General features: G+C 37.7%; 1 protein-coding gene across 1 annotated transcript in view; it reads right to left on the bottom strand.

Annotated features, from left to right (window-relative positions):
- The window catches only part of LOC126831058 (TPR repeat-containing protein DDB_G0287407), a 42,195-nt gene that overhangs the window by 659 nt on the left and 23,532 nt on the right, over positions 1 to 18,004 (bottom strand). The window contains exons 16-26 of the mRNA XM_056102920.1: positions 16,036 to 16,178; positions 15,360 to 15,486; positions 13,982 to 14,077; positions 11,989 to 12,134; positions 10,144 to 10,252; positions 8,543 to 8,692; positions 8,034 to 8,152; positions 6,325 to 6,469; positions 5,715 to 5,829; positions 3,739 to 3,976; positions 445 to 667 (exon numbers count right to left, since the gene is read on the bottom strand). Coding sequence (XP_055958895.1) covers positions 445 to 667; positions 3,739 to 3,976; positions 5,715 to 5,829; positions 6,325 to 6,469; positions 8,034 to 8,152; positions 8,543 to 8,692; positions 10,144 to 10,252; positions 11,989 to 12,134; positions 13,982 to 14,077; positions 15,360 to 15,486; positions 16,036 to 16,178 — 1,611 coding nt within the window. The remainder of the gene's footprint in view (positions 1 to 444; positions 668 to 3,738; positions 3,977 to 5,714; positions 5,830 to 6,324; positions 6,470 to 8,033; positions 8,153 to 8,542; positions 8,693 to 10,143; positions 10,253 to 11,988; positions 12,135 to 13,981; positions 14,078 to 15,359; positions 15,487 to 16,035; positions 16,179 to 18,004) is intronic.

The raw sequence follows: 18,004 nt of genomic DNA on the forward strand, positions 1-18,004 counted from the left end.
GAAGGACATTTTGCCCGCACAGCGGCGCTATGACCAACTCTTATATCGAATTCCAACTGCCATGGGATCTTTTACGTGCACGCCAAGGTGTACACGTGGCTAGATAACTGTCCTTGTCAGGCCCTCCGTCCTGCACCAATGACAAGAGGAACCTACGCCAAAATATCGCGATGAACTGTCAAGTACAACCGGGGAATCGAAACCACGCCAGTTGACTCAATGAGAGACCTTATAATACAACGCACACTCGCTAACAATTCGGCCATCCAACCCCCTAATATATCAGGAGATAGAGTGACTTGGTTCAATTTTATTCCCCACCCCCAACAACGGTAAGAACACTCGATAACTATATATCAAAGCCTACAGTCATTGCTTAATTTTTGGTTCAAGAGTAGAGGTATTTTATCCTACAATCGCAAATTAAGAACAAAAGGGTCTCACCGTGTTGTCTGGACATTTTTTTACTGCGTGTTTACAAATCTGTAGAAGGGCTTCCCTTTTCCCTGCATTCTGGCACCATGCCATTGCATTCTCATAAACGCCATCTTTAATACTGATGTGGTCATACGACTTGTCTAACTGCTCCAATAATTTCTGTGTTTCCTCTTTAGGGATAAGATGGGATTCTGCTAATTGTTTTAATAAAGTGAAACTCTCAGGCCATCTACAAATACAATGAACATGGATTTATTATTTAAACATACATTATACAAGAGATAAATCTGCCTATTGCCGGTCTTTCTTTAGGCCTGAAATGTTATCTAAATTATTAATTAGACATTAATTAACCTATCTAGACCATAATAAACTCTCAATGCCATCGTTAGCCTGCAATAACATTAAGACTTATACATTATGACGTCACATTAATAATGATGTCATTGTAAGGCCTGAAATGTTATATCATAGAACTAGAACTAGAATACTAGTATTCTAGTTCTATGGTTATATAGACTATTAATTAGACATTAATTAACTAATCCAGACCATAACCAACTCTCGATGTCATCACTATCCTGCGATATTTACTGGATTTGAATCCGATCTGCTGCTCAACGCTCATTGATGATTAAATCAAAAAATGCATAATCGAGACTATTTTTTTTATCGTACCGACTTTAGTAATGATGGTCGAGGCTAGGCCTAAAATTTAAAAGCTAATATCTCGGTTCTGAGTGGATCAATTTGACTGAAAGTTTTTAACTATTATAGTGAGAACTGCGATAAAGTCCCTTTAAAGTCTCAATGTGGAATTAGTTGCTAACTACAATATGATGAAAGATGGATATCGTCCAAAATGGTTCATTTCCGTTCAGTATTTACGAAGATATGTTAAAATGAAATTTCATAGATCTACGCTGCTCCATATGTAATAAGTCAGTAGACATATTTTTGTAGCGAACAGAGTTGATGTGCCCATCTTAAATCTGAACGAACCTAAGTCGGCAGTTCATCTATTGATAATAGTTAATGTTATTTGGGATTCAAAATGGATTGGTGGGCATGCATTTGATTCCATTGTTAGCCAAGACGCTTTGCACGTGCGTGCTGTATCATAAAGCCTGTCATTGAGTCAACTGGCGTGGTTTCGAATCCCCGGTTGTACGTGACAAGGAGTAGGATCGCCTTCCAACCTCGTGGGTTTTCTCCGGGTCCTCCGGTTTCCTCTCACTGCTAAAGACCCCTACGCGCAAGCGAATATTGAAATAAAATTAAACCATATGTTAGTCCCGAAATGATCTAGTTTGTGTCGAGTGTACGTTAAACCCCATTTTTCTCTCTCTTTCCAAGACGCTTTCTTGAGATTATTCAGTCTTGTTGTTCGAGATGCATGATAAACCGAGATACAGTGGGGTTGAATGATAGGATGGTTAGCGTTGTATCCTAAGGTCTGTCATTGAGTCAACTGGCGTGGTTTCGATTCCCTGGTTGTACGTGGGTTTTCTCCGGGTCCTCCGGTTTCCTCCCACTGCTAAAGACCCCCAGTCGCAAGCGAATTGTTGAAATAAAATTGAACCGAAATGACCTGGTTTGTGTCGAGTGGACGTTAAACCCCATCCCCCCCCCCCTCACACCTCACTGCATTACATATGTTTGTCTTCACAAATATTGTTTTAATCAAATTAAATTCAGATTAAATGATTTGAAATGCGAATAAATGTTTATATTATTGATTAAAAATTAACAAAAACCAACAGGATATCCAATTCCTATATGGGGATTCCTTTTTTTACCCGTAGCGATAATTTTTTTCTTGCCACGTCAATGTTTATATTTTTAATTAAAAATTAACAAAAAAGAACGTAGCGATAATTTTCAAAGAACGTAAATGTTTATATTGTTATAAACAAAAACTTCTATTTTACCCGTCGCGATAATTTTTTCTTGCCACTAAGCGTTGATTTTCACGCCGTTGCATCCGTTACATGAGGTATCAATAATAGGGTTATCAATTTGACTGTTAAAGATACATTATGGGAGATTAGATAAAGAGCTGGCAGTTCTCAGTATAATAGTTAAAAACTAGATAGTGTAAATTTGCTGAAAATTTCCGTCAAATTGATCATCATTACTAAAGTCGGTACGATAAAAAAAACATAGCCTCTATTGGATTTAATCATCAATGAGCGTTGAGTAGCACGTCGGATTCAAATCCAATAAATTTAGCAGGCTAGTGATGACATCGAGAGTTGATTATGGTCTGGATAAGTTAATTAATGTCTAATTAATAATTCAGATAGCATTTCAGGCCTAAAGAAAGACCTGCAATAGACAGATGTAGCTCTTGCATAATGTCTGTTTAATATGATTAATACAATGACGTCATTATTAATGTGACGTCATAATGTATGTTTAATTAATCTTGGATTAGTGTTGAATAGTATTTACAGTAAGAGTAGTAATAAATAAATTAAGAGAGAAAGAGAAATGGGGTTTAACGTCCACTCGACACAAACTAGGTCATTTCGAGACTAACATATGGTTTAATTTTATTTCAATAATTCGCTTGCGCGTAGGGGTATTTAGCAGTGGGAGGAGCTTTCGTCCATCTGAATATATTACACTTTCTTGGCATGCTGAAATGATTATTCTACTTCCAAAATTGGCCTACTTCAAAAGTTAGCTACAGAGGAAACATTCGAAAAGCTTAGGTGTATTTGAATAACGTAGATCTCTTAGGAACGAATGGAAAGTTTCAAATCCTTGGTTAAGGTATGATGCAGGTATCAAACAATGTTTGTTCCAATTCATTCAAAACTGGTTGTAGTGTACTAAAAAAAGCTTTCAAACAACGGATCTCTGCAAAGCAGAGAAGAATTTTGTAAATTGTAATATCGTATGTATATCAGTATGTATTTCTATTGAAAGTTAAAATGTAGTAAAAATTACTGATTATTAATTATTATTAACTTTCTTTTGGCGGAAAAAGTATATGGTTAATAAATTCATTCACAACTGTTTGTAATGTACTAAAAAAAGCTTTCAAAAAAGGGACCTCTGCAAAGCAGAGAAGAATTTTGTAAATTGTAACATCGTATGTATATTGTATGTATTTATATTGAAAGTAAAAATGTACTAAAAATTACTGATTATTATTAACATTTTTTGGCGGAAAAAGTATATGGTTAATAAATTAAAATGAAAAATTGGCGGAAAAAAATGGAACCCAGACTGAGCACTGTTAACAACACATCCAGAACACGAATCCAAGTAACAAGAAACCAATCGACTTACAGCTTTAGACCCTCTTCAAGTGAAAACTGCTTAAGCAGGGCTTGATCAACTTTAATGTTGTTGCTAATCATATCTAAATGTAAAAAGTCAAACTCCTGTTTTTTGGACGATTGCAGCAGAGCTGTGGTTATATCTAATGCCCTTTGGTATTGCTTCTGCTCCATCAGCTCTTTAACAACTAACGTATACAAAGGTATAAAGGCATCTTCGATCAAATTACGCTCCGTCACTATTTTAACTGGAAGTAAAAAGCGATTAGACATTGTTATTATTAACATATTTACATTGTACACGTTTTTTACTCTTTTTAATATGAAACCTCAAATTATGAAAGGATACGTTGCTAATGCTAGGTTCCTACTATCACGATTTGAGTTTGAGTTTCGTGTGGTTCCGTTAAATTAAACATACATTAAGCAAGAGCAAAATCTACTTATTACAAGTCTTTCTTTAGGCCTGAAATGTTATCTAAATTATCAATTAGACATTAATTAACTTATCCAGACCATAATAAACTCTCGATGTCAAGGCTAGCCTTCGATGCTGGCTGGATTAGATTCCTATATGCCACTAACGGCCGTTGATAATTAAATCAGAAAAAGTGGATAATCGAGACTATGATGTTTATATTAATGATTTTAGTAATGATGACCGAGACTATGCAAAAATTTCAACCGCTTTTTTCTCGGCTCATAGTGGATCAATTTGACTGAAATTTTCAGCAAATTACCTTTACACTATCTAGTTTTTAACTATTATAGCGCGAACTGCCATCTGTTTATTTTATCTCCCATAATGTATCTTTAAGGTGGAGCATACGGTTGGACACTTATACGGTGAATCCAATAACCTATCTGATTACATCACAGATCCTGTTTCGTTTCGTTTTTATAGTTCAAAATTTCGTTTTACTTGTCTTTACTACACTAGGATCTGTTACGGCGAGTTTTTGGTACGAGGCGAACTAAACTGTGGGTAACCCACCAGAAACATCAACGCTGAAGAGTTGGAAGAGTTGTGATATAAGCCGCGTTCTGGATGATGTGAGGGATTAGGCAATAAAATGGTTCGTTGCAGCGGGTTCTTGGCGTGCGATGCACGGAACCCTGGATATCCTACTAGAAACATAAACGCTGATTGGTTAATTAAATGTCCCACGTCATAGGGTTAAAAGCTGCTCGTATGACCCCTGATGGGACCTTCCACCACAACTGGTCAGATCTTCATGTAGTAGAGGCCACCGAAAGTATAAAAAAAACGAAACGAAATATAGATCTGTATTCTAATCAGATTGTGCAAACGCTGAATCTTCACTCAATTGGTCTGTAACTCCGCTGTGTACATCAGTTTCCTAGCCCCCTTGTCCACCTCTTTGCCTCGGACACACTGCCTACCTGCCACACAATAACTCTACTTCTAATTGAGATAAGTGTTTAAACATGGTCTAGATGTTCGTTAGGAGCATGTCTTGGAGGATTTAGATGATTAGCATGTGTTTGTTAAGGCTCTGTCTGTCTGCCTGTCACACCTTTTGGGGGGAGTATTCGTTAGGTGCATGTCTTGACTACGGTCGAGGAAGGACATTTTCTGGTTAGGCCAAACAGTTGTCCATCTGGTTGTACATCACACTACAGGCACCGACTGCTGAAGTCTTAACACTAGGAATGCGACAGACAGATACAGACCGGAAGTAACGCGCTATCTTATCGGCTTCCATAGATTTAGATGTGTTTTTTTTTAACAGGTGCCGTGTGGACCTCGTGAAAATCCTAACAATTTCTTTGCAAATACATGTATGTCTGTTGGACCTAAAACAGACACACCAGAACACTAGCTGAATTGTGTCAAGTCAGTTGGGAATGTTAAGGATGAACTACCTGAACACCTCGGTGATCGAAAGCTTAGTTGTCTCAAGTGTGTTGGGAATGTGAAATATCAACTACTACCCGAACAGTAACAGAGAACAATGAACTTACAAACTTCGTCAAAAACCGCTAAAGCATCTTTTGTCTGTTTCATTTTCAATAAAGCTAGGGCCAACTTCTCCTTTATTTTATAAACCAAAGGGTTATCTGGCGAGTCATTGCACTTCTACAAAAAAAAAAAGAATAATTCTGAAAACACAGGATTGCTCAAATCAATAGAATGGAACGTAATGAGATTAAAGTCTCCATCATTTGGGGTTGGGATTATCTTTATATTCATCTCTATGGTTGCGTGTGAAATATGAGGGAGAGGGCGGACAGAGTTTTCCCGCCTACTCTACCAACTACCACAGTATGTACACGAATGAACCTTTTTATACCAGCCCAACGACTAAGCACTCTACTTTTCTGTCGCACAAATGCCACCCTTGTTGAGTGCTAACAGGGCATTCATATTTCAATCCATAGGGTTTTTATTTTGCAAAATTCAAATATTTTTCATATATGTTTAGCCAGGTGTGCCGCTATTTTTTCATGTGTTCCAAGGTGTGCCGTTAGCAAACAATGGTTGAGAACCATTGATCTAAATTATAGACAACGGTCACTTTGTTTTATGTAACGCCAACACACCCAATTAAAAATGCGAAAAGTGAATATATACCTGATGTATGGCCCACGCATCTTGGAATAGTTTAGCCGCATCTTCAAAATTACCAGAATTCAGACAATGGGTTCCATGATTTATGAGGGCGTGTGCTACATTAGGGTGAAGGTTTCCCAGTGCATTAACTGCTATTTCCCTAGCTCTGAAAATAAAAAAAAGGGTTTCAAAAAATATTAAACGGTCGAAACAGATTAAATACACCATAGGTAGTGGCAGGTGTGGTGCGCGAGACATGGTATGTTAACTTTCAAGATCACGGTGGAATTTGCATTGCGGACAAATTGTGTGTTTTGTCCACATTTGAAACAGTCGTTAAAACATGCCCGTTAAAAGAATGCAAACACAAAATGGAAATGTTCGAACGGAGATAATTACAATCAGGCCCCGTGTCCACAAAGCATTCTCAGACTTTAAGTTAAAAAATTTACTTAACTTTCAATCACTGTTTATGAGAAATATCTATTTTCCGGAAACGCAAATCTTTGCACATAGTTTCTTATGGATGTATTTGATACATTGAAACAACAAAAGTTTTATAAAGGACTATATTTTACTATTTTAGTTATGGCGAACAAATGAAATGAAATGGAATGGGGTTTAACGTCCTACTGTTCTGCTGCTAAACTGGGCTAATGAAGACGGCCATACGCCATACAGTGTGCTACGGCCTACTCTTATATCGAATTCCAAATGCCAAGGGATATTTCGTCCTATCCGAACGACTAGACAGTTGTCCTTGTCAGTGCCTCCGTCCTGCATCACTGACAAGGGGAAACCACGCCGGAGAATCTGGATGAACTTTCTCGGCCAATGCAGGGATCGAACACCCGACCTCCAGGCTAGCGAGCCAGCGTCTTACCCACTTAGCCACGTGATCCCCAGTTATGGCGAACAATTTTAATTCTGAATGTAAGTCTGAGCATGCTTTGTGAACTCGTGGCCAGTTCTATCACAGTTCTGCCTGTCTCGATGTTGTTGGGGTAGCATAACGACGAACGGGGAACGGAAACTTCCGGTGACAAGGCATGCGCAAACTGAATTTGATGCTTTTAAAATATCGTTTTGTGAAAATTGCCTATTTTAAGTTCGGATGAAATTTTAGTTTGAGATTTAAGGTTTTATGAAACAGGGCTGCGTGTGTACGGAACAATCCCAGTCCTTTATTGCACTGAATGCTTATATAAAATACAAGCGTCGTGGTAGCCCAGTAAATATAGCGCTGGCTCGCAAACCAGATCTCGGGGGTTGTCCAGGTGCGGGACGACAAACATAATGTTCTATCTCAACATAAATATATGATGTTGTTGTATATCTATAAGAATAACTAAACCAAAATAATGTAAATGGCTTCTCGAATCATGTTACAACTATAATGTTGTTTTATTCATTGGTTGTTTATATGTTTCGTATACATATATAATTAAATGATAAAGAGATAGACATTGCAGTTAGGCCTCGCTACCCACTCGCCACGTTAGTGTAGTCTCCAATATCCAGATATTACGGGAGCATATATTGTAATGTACAATATTATAAAAGGGATTAGTTATTATACATTTACCATGCGATATGGACACTACCACAACAACAATCATGTACCCGTTTAATCTGTTTTATAATTTATACAATAGTATACAGATTAAAATACAGATCTATATTTCGTTTCGTTTTTTTATACTTTCGAAGGCCTCGACTACAAGTCTTACTTAATATACATCTTCTCTGCTTCATCCAGTTTTCCAAGATGGCGGTAACACACGGCAATATTGCCAGTCATGACACCAATAGCAGGCGGTAAGTGACCAAAATATTCTTCTTCGTAGATCTGTGAGAAATAAATGTTATTTAATGTTATGGCAATATTATATCTTATAAAATGGTTAGGACTTTTGAACTGAAATGTACAATGTTCAAATCCTGGCATGGTTCTCGAGACTAACGTAATCATTTGTTTATATCCACGAAAGAAAGAATTCTATTAAGTTTCTGTGAAATGCGGTCGATTATTCTCAACCCTGTCCTCCTTTCTGTAATTCGGGGGGGGGGGGGGGGCGTATCGTTAGCGCGTGAAATCTGACTCAGTGACATATCTTATGATACGGCGCGCACGTGCTAACCATTCGGTCATCCACACCCCTCCCCCACCCCTTAGTTCTATAGAGAGCAATGATACACTGTCTATATTATCATAAATAATACTTTGTTTTTTACTTACTGCTAGAGATTCGAGACAATATGACAAAGCCTGTTGAAATGATTGTTTCTCCATCAACAATACTCCTATATTATGTAGACTATCAGCTATTTCTAGACGAGATCCACACTGTTTATGGATGTTTAAAGCTTTGTTAAAGTTTTCCAGGGCCTAAAACATAAATCACTATATCATTATATTGTTCAGGAAATATTTGTTGTGTCAGGTTTTCACTCTCGTGTAAAGCGTTACGATAGGGTTGTTCCTATTGAGTCCACGATCTGCTACGTTCAGATACGTTTCGATACGATATAAACAAGTCTTTATCCAATGAGAGAGAGAGAGAAATGGGGTTTAACGTCCACTCGACACAATTTATCCAATGAAGTTCAATATCAAACTGACTGCTTTGTATATAGATACAATGTTACAATGTTCACTCAAACAAAGTTCGCACAATTCAGTAGACTGATTACTATTTAAGGTATATCATGTGTTCACACAATTCAGTAGACTGGTTACTATTTAAGGTATATCATGAATCACCCCCCCCCCCCCCCCCATTTTGTGGATTTCAAATTTATTTGGACGGTATATAACCTAAACAGAGAAATTTATATCTAGTTTTCCGCAACTCCTGTTCCAGAAATATGCACCTTTTTCCGAAAACCTTATGAAAACAACATTAAGGCCTATTTCAATTTTTTTGCGAAGCACTGTGATTAAGCTTTTCGTGACCTTCATGTTGATTTACATAACAAAATTCCGACCATAATTATTTCCTGTGTTTCCAGGTAATTGAAATAAAGCAGGTGTTAATTGGGTTAATGGAGGTGAAGGCTTTCTCTCTGCCACGATTAACTTCTCCTACCTACTTCTTTACTGAGGAAAAAGGCCTAAAGTGGAGACCATGTCAGCATGTATTTGTGTTGGGTTTAGTCCTTTCAGCTGCAGGTACTTGATGACTTTCCTATAGCCAGTTTTGTACATTTATGGTGATTTCAATGGGTAGGTTCACAAGATGGTCTGGTACGAAGTAGTGCGGTCACGATATATCGTTGAATCGATGTATCGCGATTCACTTTCTCACGATTCGCGTATTGAATCAAGAGACACTGAATTGATGTATCGCGATTCTTTTTTATGTTTTTTTGTCGCTTCAGTAACCTGTAACTCTTAAACATACAAGAGCTAAATCTGCCTATTGCAGGTCTTTCTTTAGGCCTCAAATGTTATCTAAATTATTAATTAGACATTAATTAACTTATCCATTTTACAATGCATATATCTATATAACGTTTATACTGTGAAATATTTCTATGAATATATAATACAAACACGTGTAGATGCAATAAATTCCGTTAAAATTGAATTTTCACTCATTTAGTCTTTAAATCTGGTATGTAAATCAGTTTACTAAATTTCAATCCCCTCAAAGTTTAACCAAAAAAGAATCCCCAGAACAAGGAAATTTTAAACTATATAAAATGAAATGAAATGGGGTTTAACGTCCTACTGTTCTGCTCCTAACCTGGGCTAATGAAGACGGAAACTATATAAAAACGAAACAAAATAGGATCTAATGAGATTGGAGAAAGCCGGCATTAAAAATGAAGACATACCTGTTCCTTGTTACCTAATTTAGTATGAAGTATGGCTAATCCATGGTAAGACGTTCCAAGATCTACTAAAACTTCTTTTGTCACACCTTGTGGCTGGCTATCAACAAAGCTAATGTATGAAAAAATAATAAAATCTAAATTATCCTGTAAAAGATTTTTTTTTTTTCAACTTTATTAACGGTACAATATTCCATACCGAAAAACAAATATGGACTTTCAGGCTATTCACAATAGAAAAACATCAGCCTTAAGCTTTTTTTTTAAAAAAAAAAGTCTATTGGGGCCAAAAATTATTAATAGCTTTCAATACTGATTTCAAGTAGCTAAAGTCTCTAACTCAATATCATCCAAAGTCTTCGATATTGAAAACACAAATTATTTGTCAATTTAAATCAACATTGATGTTGTCATCCTACCGGGAATAGATGGGCTTCTTTTATCCAATATTTAAGACAAAATAAACATTTTACCAGTGGTACACGAATCGTGTACCATAATGTGTTTTAGCGCCATTTGTAACAAGGGACTCGAAAAACGAGGCTAGATATATCTCAAACGGTGACGGTGACGTCAAACGGTGACGTCATATTCTTATATGGGGAGCAAGCGCAATAAATACTATCGGTGTAGACTGGAATAACCAGACGCTAAAGATTGCCATTCGATTGAGACTTCTAGCGTATTTCGCCGAACATAACTGATTTGAAATTAGAGGAAAAATGGAAACGATTGAATGTAAATCAGTTTATATGCATTCATATTACATTATTATATGCATTGCGACCCATTTGTGTCGGGGGTGGGGGTGGCTGAATGCTTAGCACGTGCGCTGTCATTGAGTCAACTGACGTGGTTTCGATTCCCCGGTTGTACGTGACAAGGAGTAAGATCGTCTGTCCAACCTCGTTGGGTTTTCTCCGGGTCCTCCAGTTTCCCCCCACTGCTAAAGACCGCTACGCGCAAGCGAATTACGAATTATGGAAATAAATCTAAAACCGTATGTTAGTCCCGAAATGACCTAGTTTGTGTCGAGTGGACTTTAAACTCTCTGTCTCTCTGCCTCTCTCTCTCCCCCCATTTGTGTCAATTTCTAGGTCCCAACTATCCTTTAAGTTATGGCCACGTTATACTGATTCCACGCCACCGTTGTTATTATCTGAGAATGCAGAACTTCGACCTCAAGCTGGTATCTAACCTGGTGTTTTTCTTATTTTGGGTTTTTGTAATCGTCGATATTAATATCAAAACAATCCTTTTTTAGTGCGTAGTTGCTTAGTGCCAGAAGTGACAATGTACGTAACTTTACTAAGATTCATTTGAGTGAGCTACTGGATAATTTTTACTTCGCTTCAATACACGATCGGAAATGAAATGGGTTTAACGCCCTATACTGTTCTGCTCCGAACTGGGCATACGCCATATAGTGTGCTATGAGTGGAATTTTGCCCGGACAGCGGCACTACATATGGCTGAACTGTTCTAATCTATTTAATATCGGAGAAATCCGATGCCATCGTGAGTTGATTATGGCCTGGATAAGTTAATTAATGTCTAATTAATAATTATATAACATTTCAGGCCTAAAGAAAGACCTGCAATATGCAGATTTAGCTCTTGCATAATGTATGTTTTAGTCTTAATGTTATTTAATGTATCTTCTATAGGTACCGCCTATATGATCACCCAGTAAAAATTCAAATACGCCAGACTGTCGGCTGCCTAAAACCTTTTATCTACCTGTCTGACAATCAAGTTTTGGCAGCTAAAATTTGCATTCGAAACGCAAAACCTGTCCAAGTTTCCATACCCTTTTCTACATTCCAAAACCTGTCCATGTTTCCATACCTTTTCCTACATTCCAAAACTTGTGTCTGTAGTTTTTCGGCTTCTTTAAATTTCCCCATATTAGTATACATCATAGATAACTTTTGTTTCACTTTATTCAAGATTCTTGATTTCGTTTCCTCAGGTAGTGTTGGGCAACTGGTTTCCTGTTTTAATTAATAAAAAGAAAATACAATTGCGTATATAACCCCAATCTCAATATACATGTAGGCTAAAGTTTCAACAATCTGATTCAAACACAGATTTCGTTTCGTTTTTTATAGTTCAAAATTTCATTTTACTTGTCTTTACTACACTAGGATCTGGAAGAGTTGTTATATTTACCGGCGTTCTGGTTGAAGTGAGTGATGGAGGTCGGGTGTTCTATCCCTGCATTGGCCGAGAAAGTTCATCCAGATTTTCCGACGTGGTTCCCCTTGTCAGTGATGCAGGACGGAGGGGCTGACAAGGGCAGCTGTCTAGTCGTTCGGATGGGGCGAAAAACCGAGGTCCCGTGTACACATTGGCGTGCACGTAAAAGATCCCTTGACAGTTGGAATTCGATATAAGAGTAGGCCGTAGTGCTGCTGTCCGGGCAAAATTTCCCTCAAAGCACACTGTATGGCGTTACCCGTCTTCATTAGCCTAGTTCGGAGCAGAACAGTAGGACGTTAAACCCCATTTCATTTTTGAAGTGAGTGATTAGCAAATAAAACGGACTGTTACGGCGAGTTGTTGGCGTGCGATGCACGGAACTGTGAGTAAACGACTAGAAACGTCAACGCTGATTCATTAATCAATGTCTGACGTCACAGCGTCAAAAGCCGCTCGTGCGACCCCTGACGCGACCTCCAAAAACAACTGGTCAGATTTTCATGTAGTTTAGGCCATCGAAAGTATAAAAAAACGAAACGAAATATAGATCTGTATTTTAATCAGATATTGACGTTTCAAACGTACAATAACTATTTCAGGTTACGTTGGAGAGAGAGAGAGAGAGAGAGAGAGAGAGAGAGGGGGGGGTAACGTCAACTCAACACAAACTAGATCATTTCGGGACTAACATAAGATTCAATTTTATTTCAACAATTCACTTGCGCGTAGGGGTCTTTAGCAGTGGAAGGAAACCAGAGGACCCGGAGAAAACCCACGAGGGTGGAAGGCGACCCTACTTCTTGTCGCGTACAAGCGGGGAATCGAAACCACACAAGTTGACTCAATGACAGACCGTATGAACGTTGGTGAGATAGCAATTAGTAATTGGTCCATTGTTCTGATTAGGTTCATCTCACCTGTGGCGATTAAATTGTTCGGGGGGCGGGGTGTTCATGCAAAATGAGGTGATATACTTAGGTAAATCATATAATAATAGTAAATTAGTAATTTTCAAAGAACGCAAATGTTTATAATTGTTAATTAAAAAATTAACAAAAAAACCCAGGGGGTATCCTGTTCCTGTATAGCGATTCTATTTTACCCGTAGTGATAATTTTTTCTTGCCACTAAGCTTTGATTTTCACGCCGTGCATCCGTTACATTAGGTAACAATAAAAGGGTTATCTTTTGTCTCTTAAAGATACATAATGGGAGATTAGGAGAAAATTGGTACACTTTTCAGCTAGGTTAACCCCCTGAGCTCCCTCTCTATAACACCCTACTGTTCTGCTCCCACAGTAATGAAGACGATGAAAATAAGAGGGTGTATGGACGGATGGATGGTTGGACCAGACAGACGTATAAATAACAAAATTGTCTATTTTCAAAAATCTTGTCTACGATATCACCCTTGGTGGAAGTGGACGTAAAACTCCAGGAAGGAATGAACGAACGAATTGTCAAAAATGTCTATTCAGGTTTTCAGGTCACCCGAAAAAATATATACCTTAATCTACCAGGTGCTAAACCTATTTTTACTTGTGGGGTATTATTTAGGTGGAGGGGGACTTCCTCAAATTACCAATCTAACAACATTACATACACCTTGATCTAACAGGTGCTAAATCTAATTACATACCAGGAACACGAGTCGCTTGTTTAAAACAGAATGTAATCCTGATTGGAAATGTCCCATTTCCATGAGAAACGACACAGCATCTAGGAACGATAAAATCTGAAAATATAAAGGATTGGGGTCATGACCAGTGTTGTACAGAAGTATTTTAAAGAGAGGGCATTTTTTATAGTTACTCCAGATAATTTGCAGGGGCTAATAATACCCGCATTTCGGTCATATTTTTCGATTCGATAATATGGGCATGTTTGGTATGACTGATTTACTAAAAGATTCAGCATTACAAAAATGGGGCACTTCTGGTATTTCGGAAGAGAAGTGTGTCTACTCCTGTTGAATATTTTTTAAATTTAGTAGCGGCACCCCGCCCTGTCTTTGTTGGCGTAGCTATTTTAACTTAGTAGCGACACCCCAGCCCTGTCTTTGTTGGACGTGACTATCTTAACTTAGTAGCGGCACCCCGCCCTGTCTTTGTTGGACGTGACTATCTTAACTTAGTAGCGGCACCCGCCCTGTCTTTGTTGGACGTGACTATCTTAACTTAGTAGCGGCACCCCGCCCTGTCTTTGTTGGACGTGACTATCTTAACTTAGTAGCGGCACCCCGCCCTGTCTTTGTTGGCGTAGCTATTTTTACTTAGTTGCGACACCCCGCCCTGTCTTTGTTGGCGTAGCTATTTTTACTTAGTTGCGACACCCCAGCCCTGTCTTTGTGGATGTGACTATTTTTTAAAAAAAACTTCAGTAAATCATTAAATGATTTCACCAAAATCATTATAAATTATTTAAAAACAAAAATTAACTTTAAAAAATAATTAAATTATCGATAATAAACGATACATTAGTTAAGAGTTTAATAAAGAGCTGGTTATTCTTGCTATAGTAATTTAAAAATAGATGATGAAAAAAGAAAATATTGAAAATTCCATTCAAATTACTTTATTCTGAGCCAAGTTATCACTGTTTGTAGTTCTGACAACATGTGTGCATGTAACCAGGGCATTGGTATATTCGGGACTTAACCTCGCTTTACCATTTTTAAATTAAATTGTTAAACGGCGAACCGCTCTAATCTAGTTAAAATCTCGAGTATCCAATGCCACCGAGAGTTGATTATGATCTGGATAATTTCATTAATGTCTAATTAATATTTTAGATATCATTTTAGGCCTAAAGAAATACCTGCAATAGGCAGATTTAACTCTTCCATAATGTGTTTAAATTAATGAGAAATATATATTAACTAAAATGAGGAAGCGTTCATCCCTTCTAGATTCTTTATAGGTTTTTTTTACTATCTAGCTCTGAAATACTTTTACACAATTCAGAAATCGCAACATGTATTCAATAATTATTGTTAAAGCAGTGAGTAACAGACTTACAACTATTTCCATGTTTTTTCCTGCTTCTTCAACCTTTTTATCAATAGCTTGGATATAAAGCTCCGCTATTTCATCACCACTGCAACCAACCCATCTCCATAAGGATAATAACTCGTATTCATTCAGTCTAAATAAAAATGATAAATGAAATTGATTTCATAAGATATTCAACAGCCTGGGCCTTGTTTCTCGAAATCTTAACTAAAGATAAAATCCACATTTTAGTAGATACTTCAATTTTGATTGGCTAAGCACTAAAATCAATCTTATATTTTCTAATCAAATTACTAAAATGTGGATTTTATCTTAATTAAAATTTCGTGAAACAGGCCCCTGGTTGTAGCAGAAAAACAATTCCTAGAATTACATGTATACTTATACAAGTGACAATTCTATGGAATAAAATTACTGCTTATTATTGAGCGACGTTTTGATTATATATTGTCCTGTTATATTTTCATATTTTATCATTGCTTGATAATAACTAGAGAAGTCTAGTCGAAACGTCGCTCAGTAGCAGTAATTGTATTCCATAAAATTGTGACCTGTATATTCCAGTTCATTTACAAATGCCATTGAAACAATTTTATTATTATTATTATTATTATTATTATTATTACGGCATATTTATAGTGCGCCCTTTCATATAAGATGTTTAGTTTACATGAATACTTACAGGAACATTCTACCAAATGTTGTGAGGTTGATGAGAGTATTGATGAGTCCTTGTTTATCGTTACACAAACGATACAACGCTGGTAGTTCATCCGTTGGTCTTTTAGTAATAGGGTGCAGGACATTGATGGATTTTGGGTACGCCTAAAATATGAACACGTCATCATTAATACTCCTCAGATCACCAATAAAATACAAATTCTTATTATTATTACACAATTGATGAAAGTTGTTATTTATTTAGGGAGCCGCGGTGGCTAAGTGGGTAAGACACTGGCCTAGAAGTCACGTGTTTCATCCATGCATTGGCCGAGAAAGTTTATTGGGATTTCCCAACGTGGTTTCCCCTTGTCAGTGGTGCAGGAAGGTTTAAGGATTGGGCGGTCCCGCGTATACATTGGCTTGCACGTAAAAGATCACCTGGCAGTTGGAATTCGATATAAGAGTAGGCCATAGTACCCCTGCCCGGGCATATTTTCCCTCATAGCACCCTGTATGGTGTACGCCCGTCTACATTAGCCCAGTCTGAGCTGAACAGTAGGACGTTAAACCCCATTTCATTTCATTTTTATTTATCTAGTAATGCAGAAAATTAAGAGAGAGAGAGAGAGAGAGAGAGAGAGTGTGTGTGTGTGTGTGGGGGTGTGTGTGTGTGTGTGTGTGTGCGTAACGTCCACTCGACACAAACTAGGTCATTTCGGGACAAACATATGGTTCAATTTTATTTCAATAATACGCTTAAGCGTAGAGGTCTTTAGCAGTGGGAGGAAACCGGAGGACCCGGAGAAAACCCATAAGGTTTGACAGGCGATCCAACTCCTTGTCACGTACAACCGGGGAATCGAAACCACGCCAGCTGACTTAATGACTTATTACTAACCATTCGCCCCCCCCCCCTCACAGGTACAGAACAATCCAGTGTTCTCATAGTCGTAAAGATTGCCATGTGAAATTATGTAAATTTCAAACGGCCATTTTCTCTTTCAGTACTAAACCCTTGGGAAAAAGAACAATTTATACAATAAATTATGAATCTTATCACAAAATATTAAACAATTTTATAGATTAGTTTGGTGAATTGATAGGTAATTTAATTAATAGGTAATTTAATTATCTATAAACTCATCTTGCAAATTATAACAATTAATACAGCATAATCCATTCATAAACACTCGCTAAAAATTATAAGAATTAATACATCATTATTCATTAATAAACACTCCCTAAAAATTATAAGGATTAATGGGGGAGCCACGGTGGCTAGGTGGGTAAGGCGCTGGCTCGCTAGCCTGGATGGAGGTCGGGTGTTCGATCCCTGCATTGGCCGAGAAAGTTCATCCCGATTTTCCGACGTGGTTTCTCCTTGTCAGTGATGCAGGACGGAGGGCCTGACAAGGACAGCTGTCTAGTCCTTCGGATGAGACGAAAAACCGAGGTCCCTTGTAAACATTGGAATGCACGTAAAAGATCCCTTGGCAGTTGGAATTCGATATAAGAGTAGGCGATAGTGCCGCTGCCCGGGCAAAATTTCCCTCATAGCACACTGTATGGCGTATGCCCGTCTTCATTAGCCCAGTATAGGAGCAGAACAGTAGGACGTTAAACCCCATTTCATTTCAGGATTAATGGGTCATTATTTATTTATTTATCTTATGCTTTCTATATTAAACGTTTATTGCATCATTTTTTATTTATTTATTCATCTTGTGCTTTCTATATTAAACGTTTAGAGTCTTTGATATACTTTTGAGTAAAACTATTTAATTCCGGGGCGGATCCAGGACTTTCAGAAAGGGGGAGGGGTCGTGCTGCCCCCACTTGGGAGTGCTAAGCCCGGCCCTCGGTGGACGGACTCACGGGCAATCAACAAAGTCACCAACCGGCCCGTTCGGAGTAAATTACCACGGGGATCACTACCATTTTTAAGTATTTTTGTTCTCCTTTCCCGCGAGAATATATGGGGCAAAAAA

The sequence above is a fragment of the Patella vulgata genome, chromosome 8 (assembly GCF_932274485.2).
Source record: "Patella vulgata chromosome 8, xgPatVulg1.2, whole genome shotgun sequence".
NCBI classification, from domain to species: domain Eukaryota; kingdom Metazoa; phylum Mollusca; class Gastropoda; family Patellidae; genus Patella; species Patella vulgata.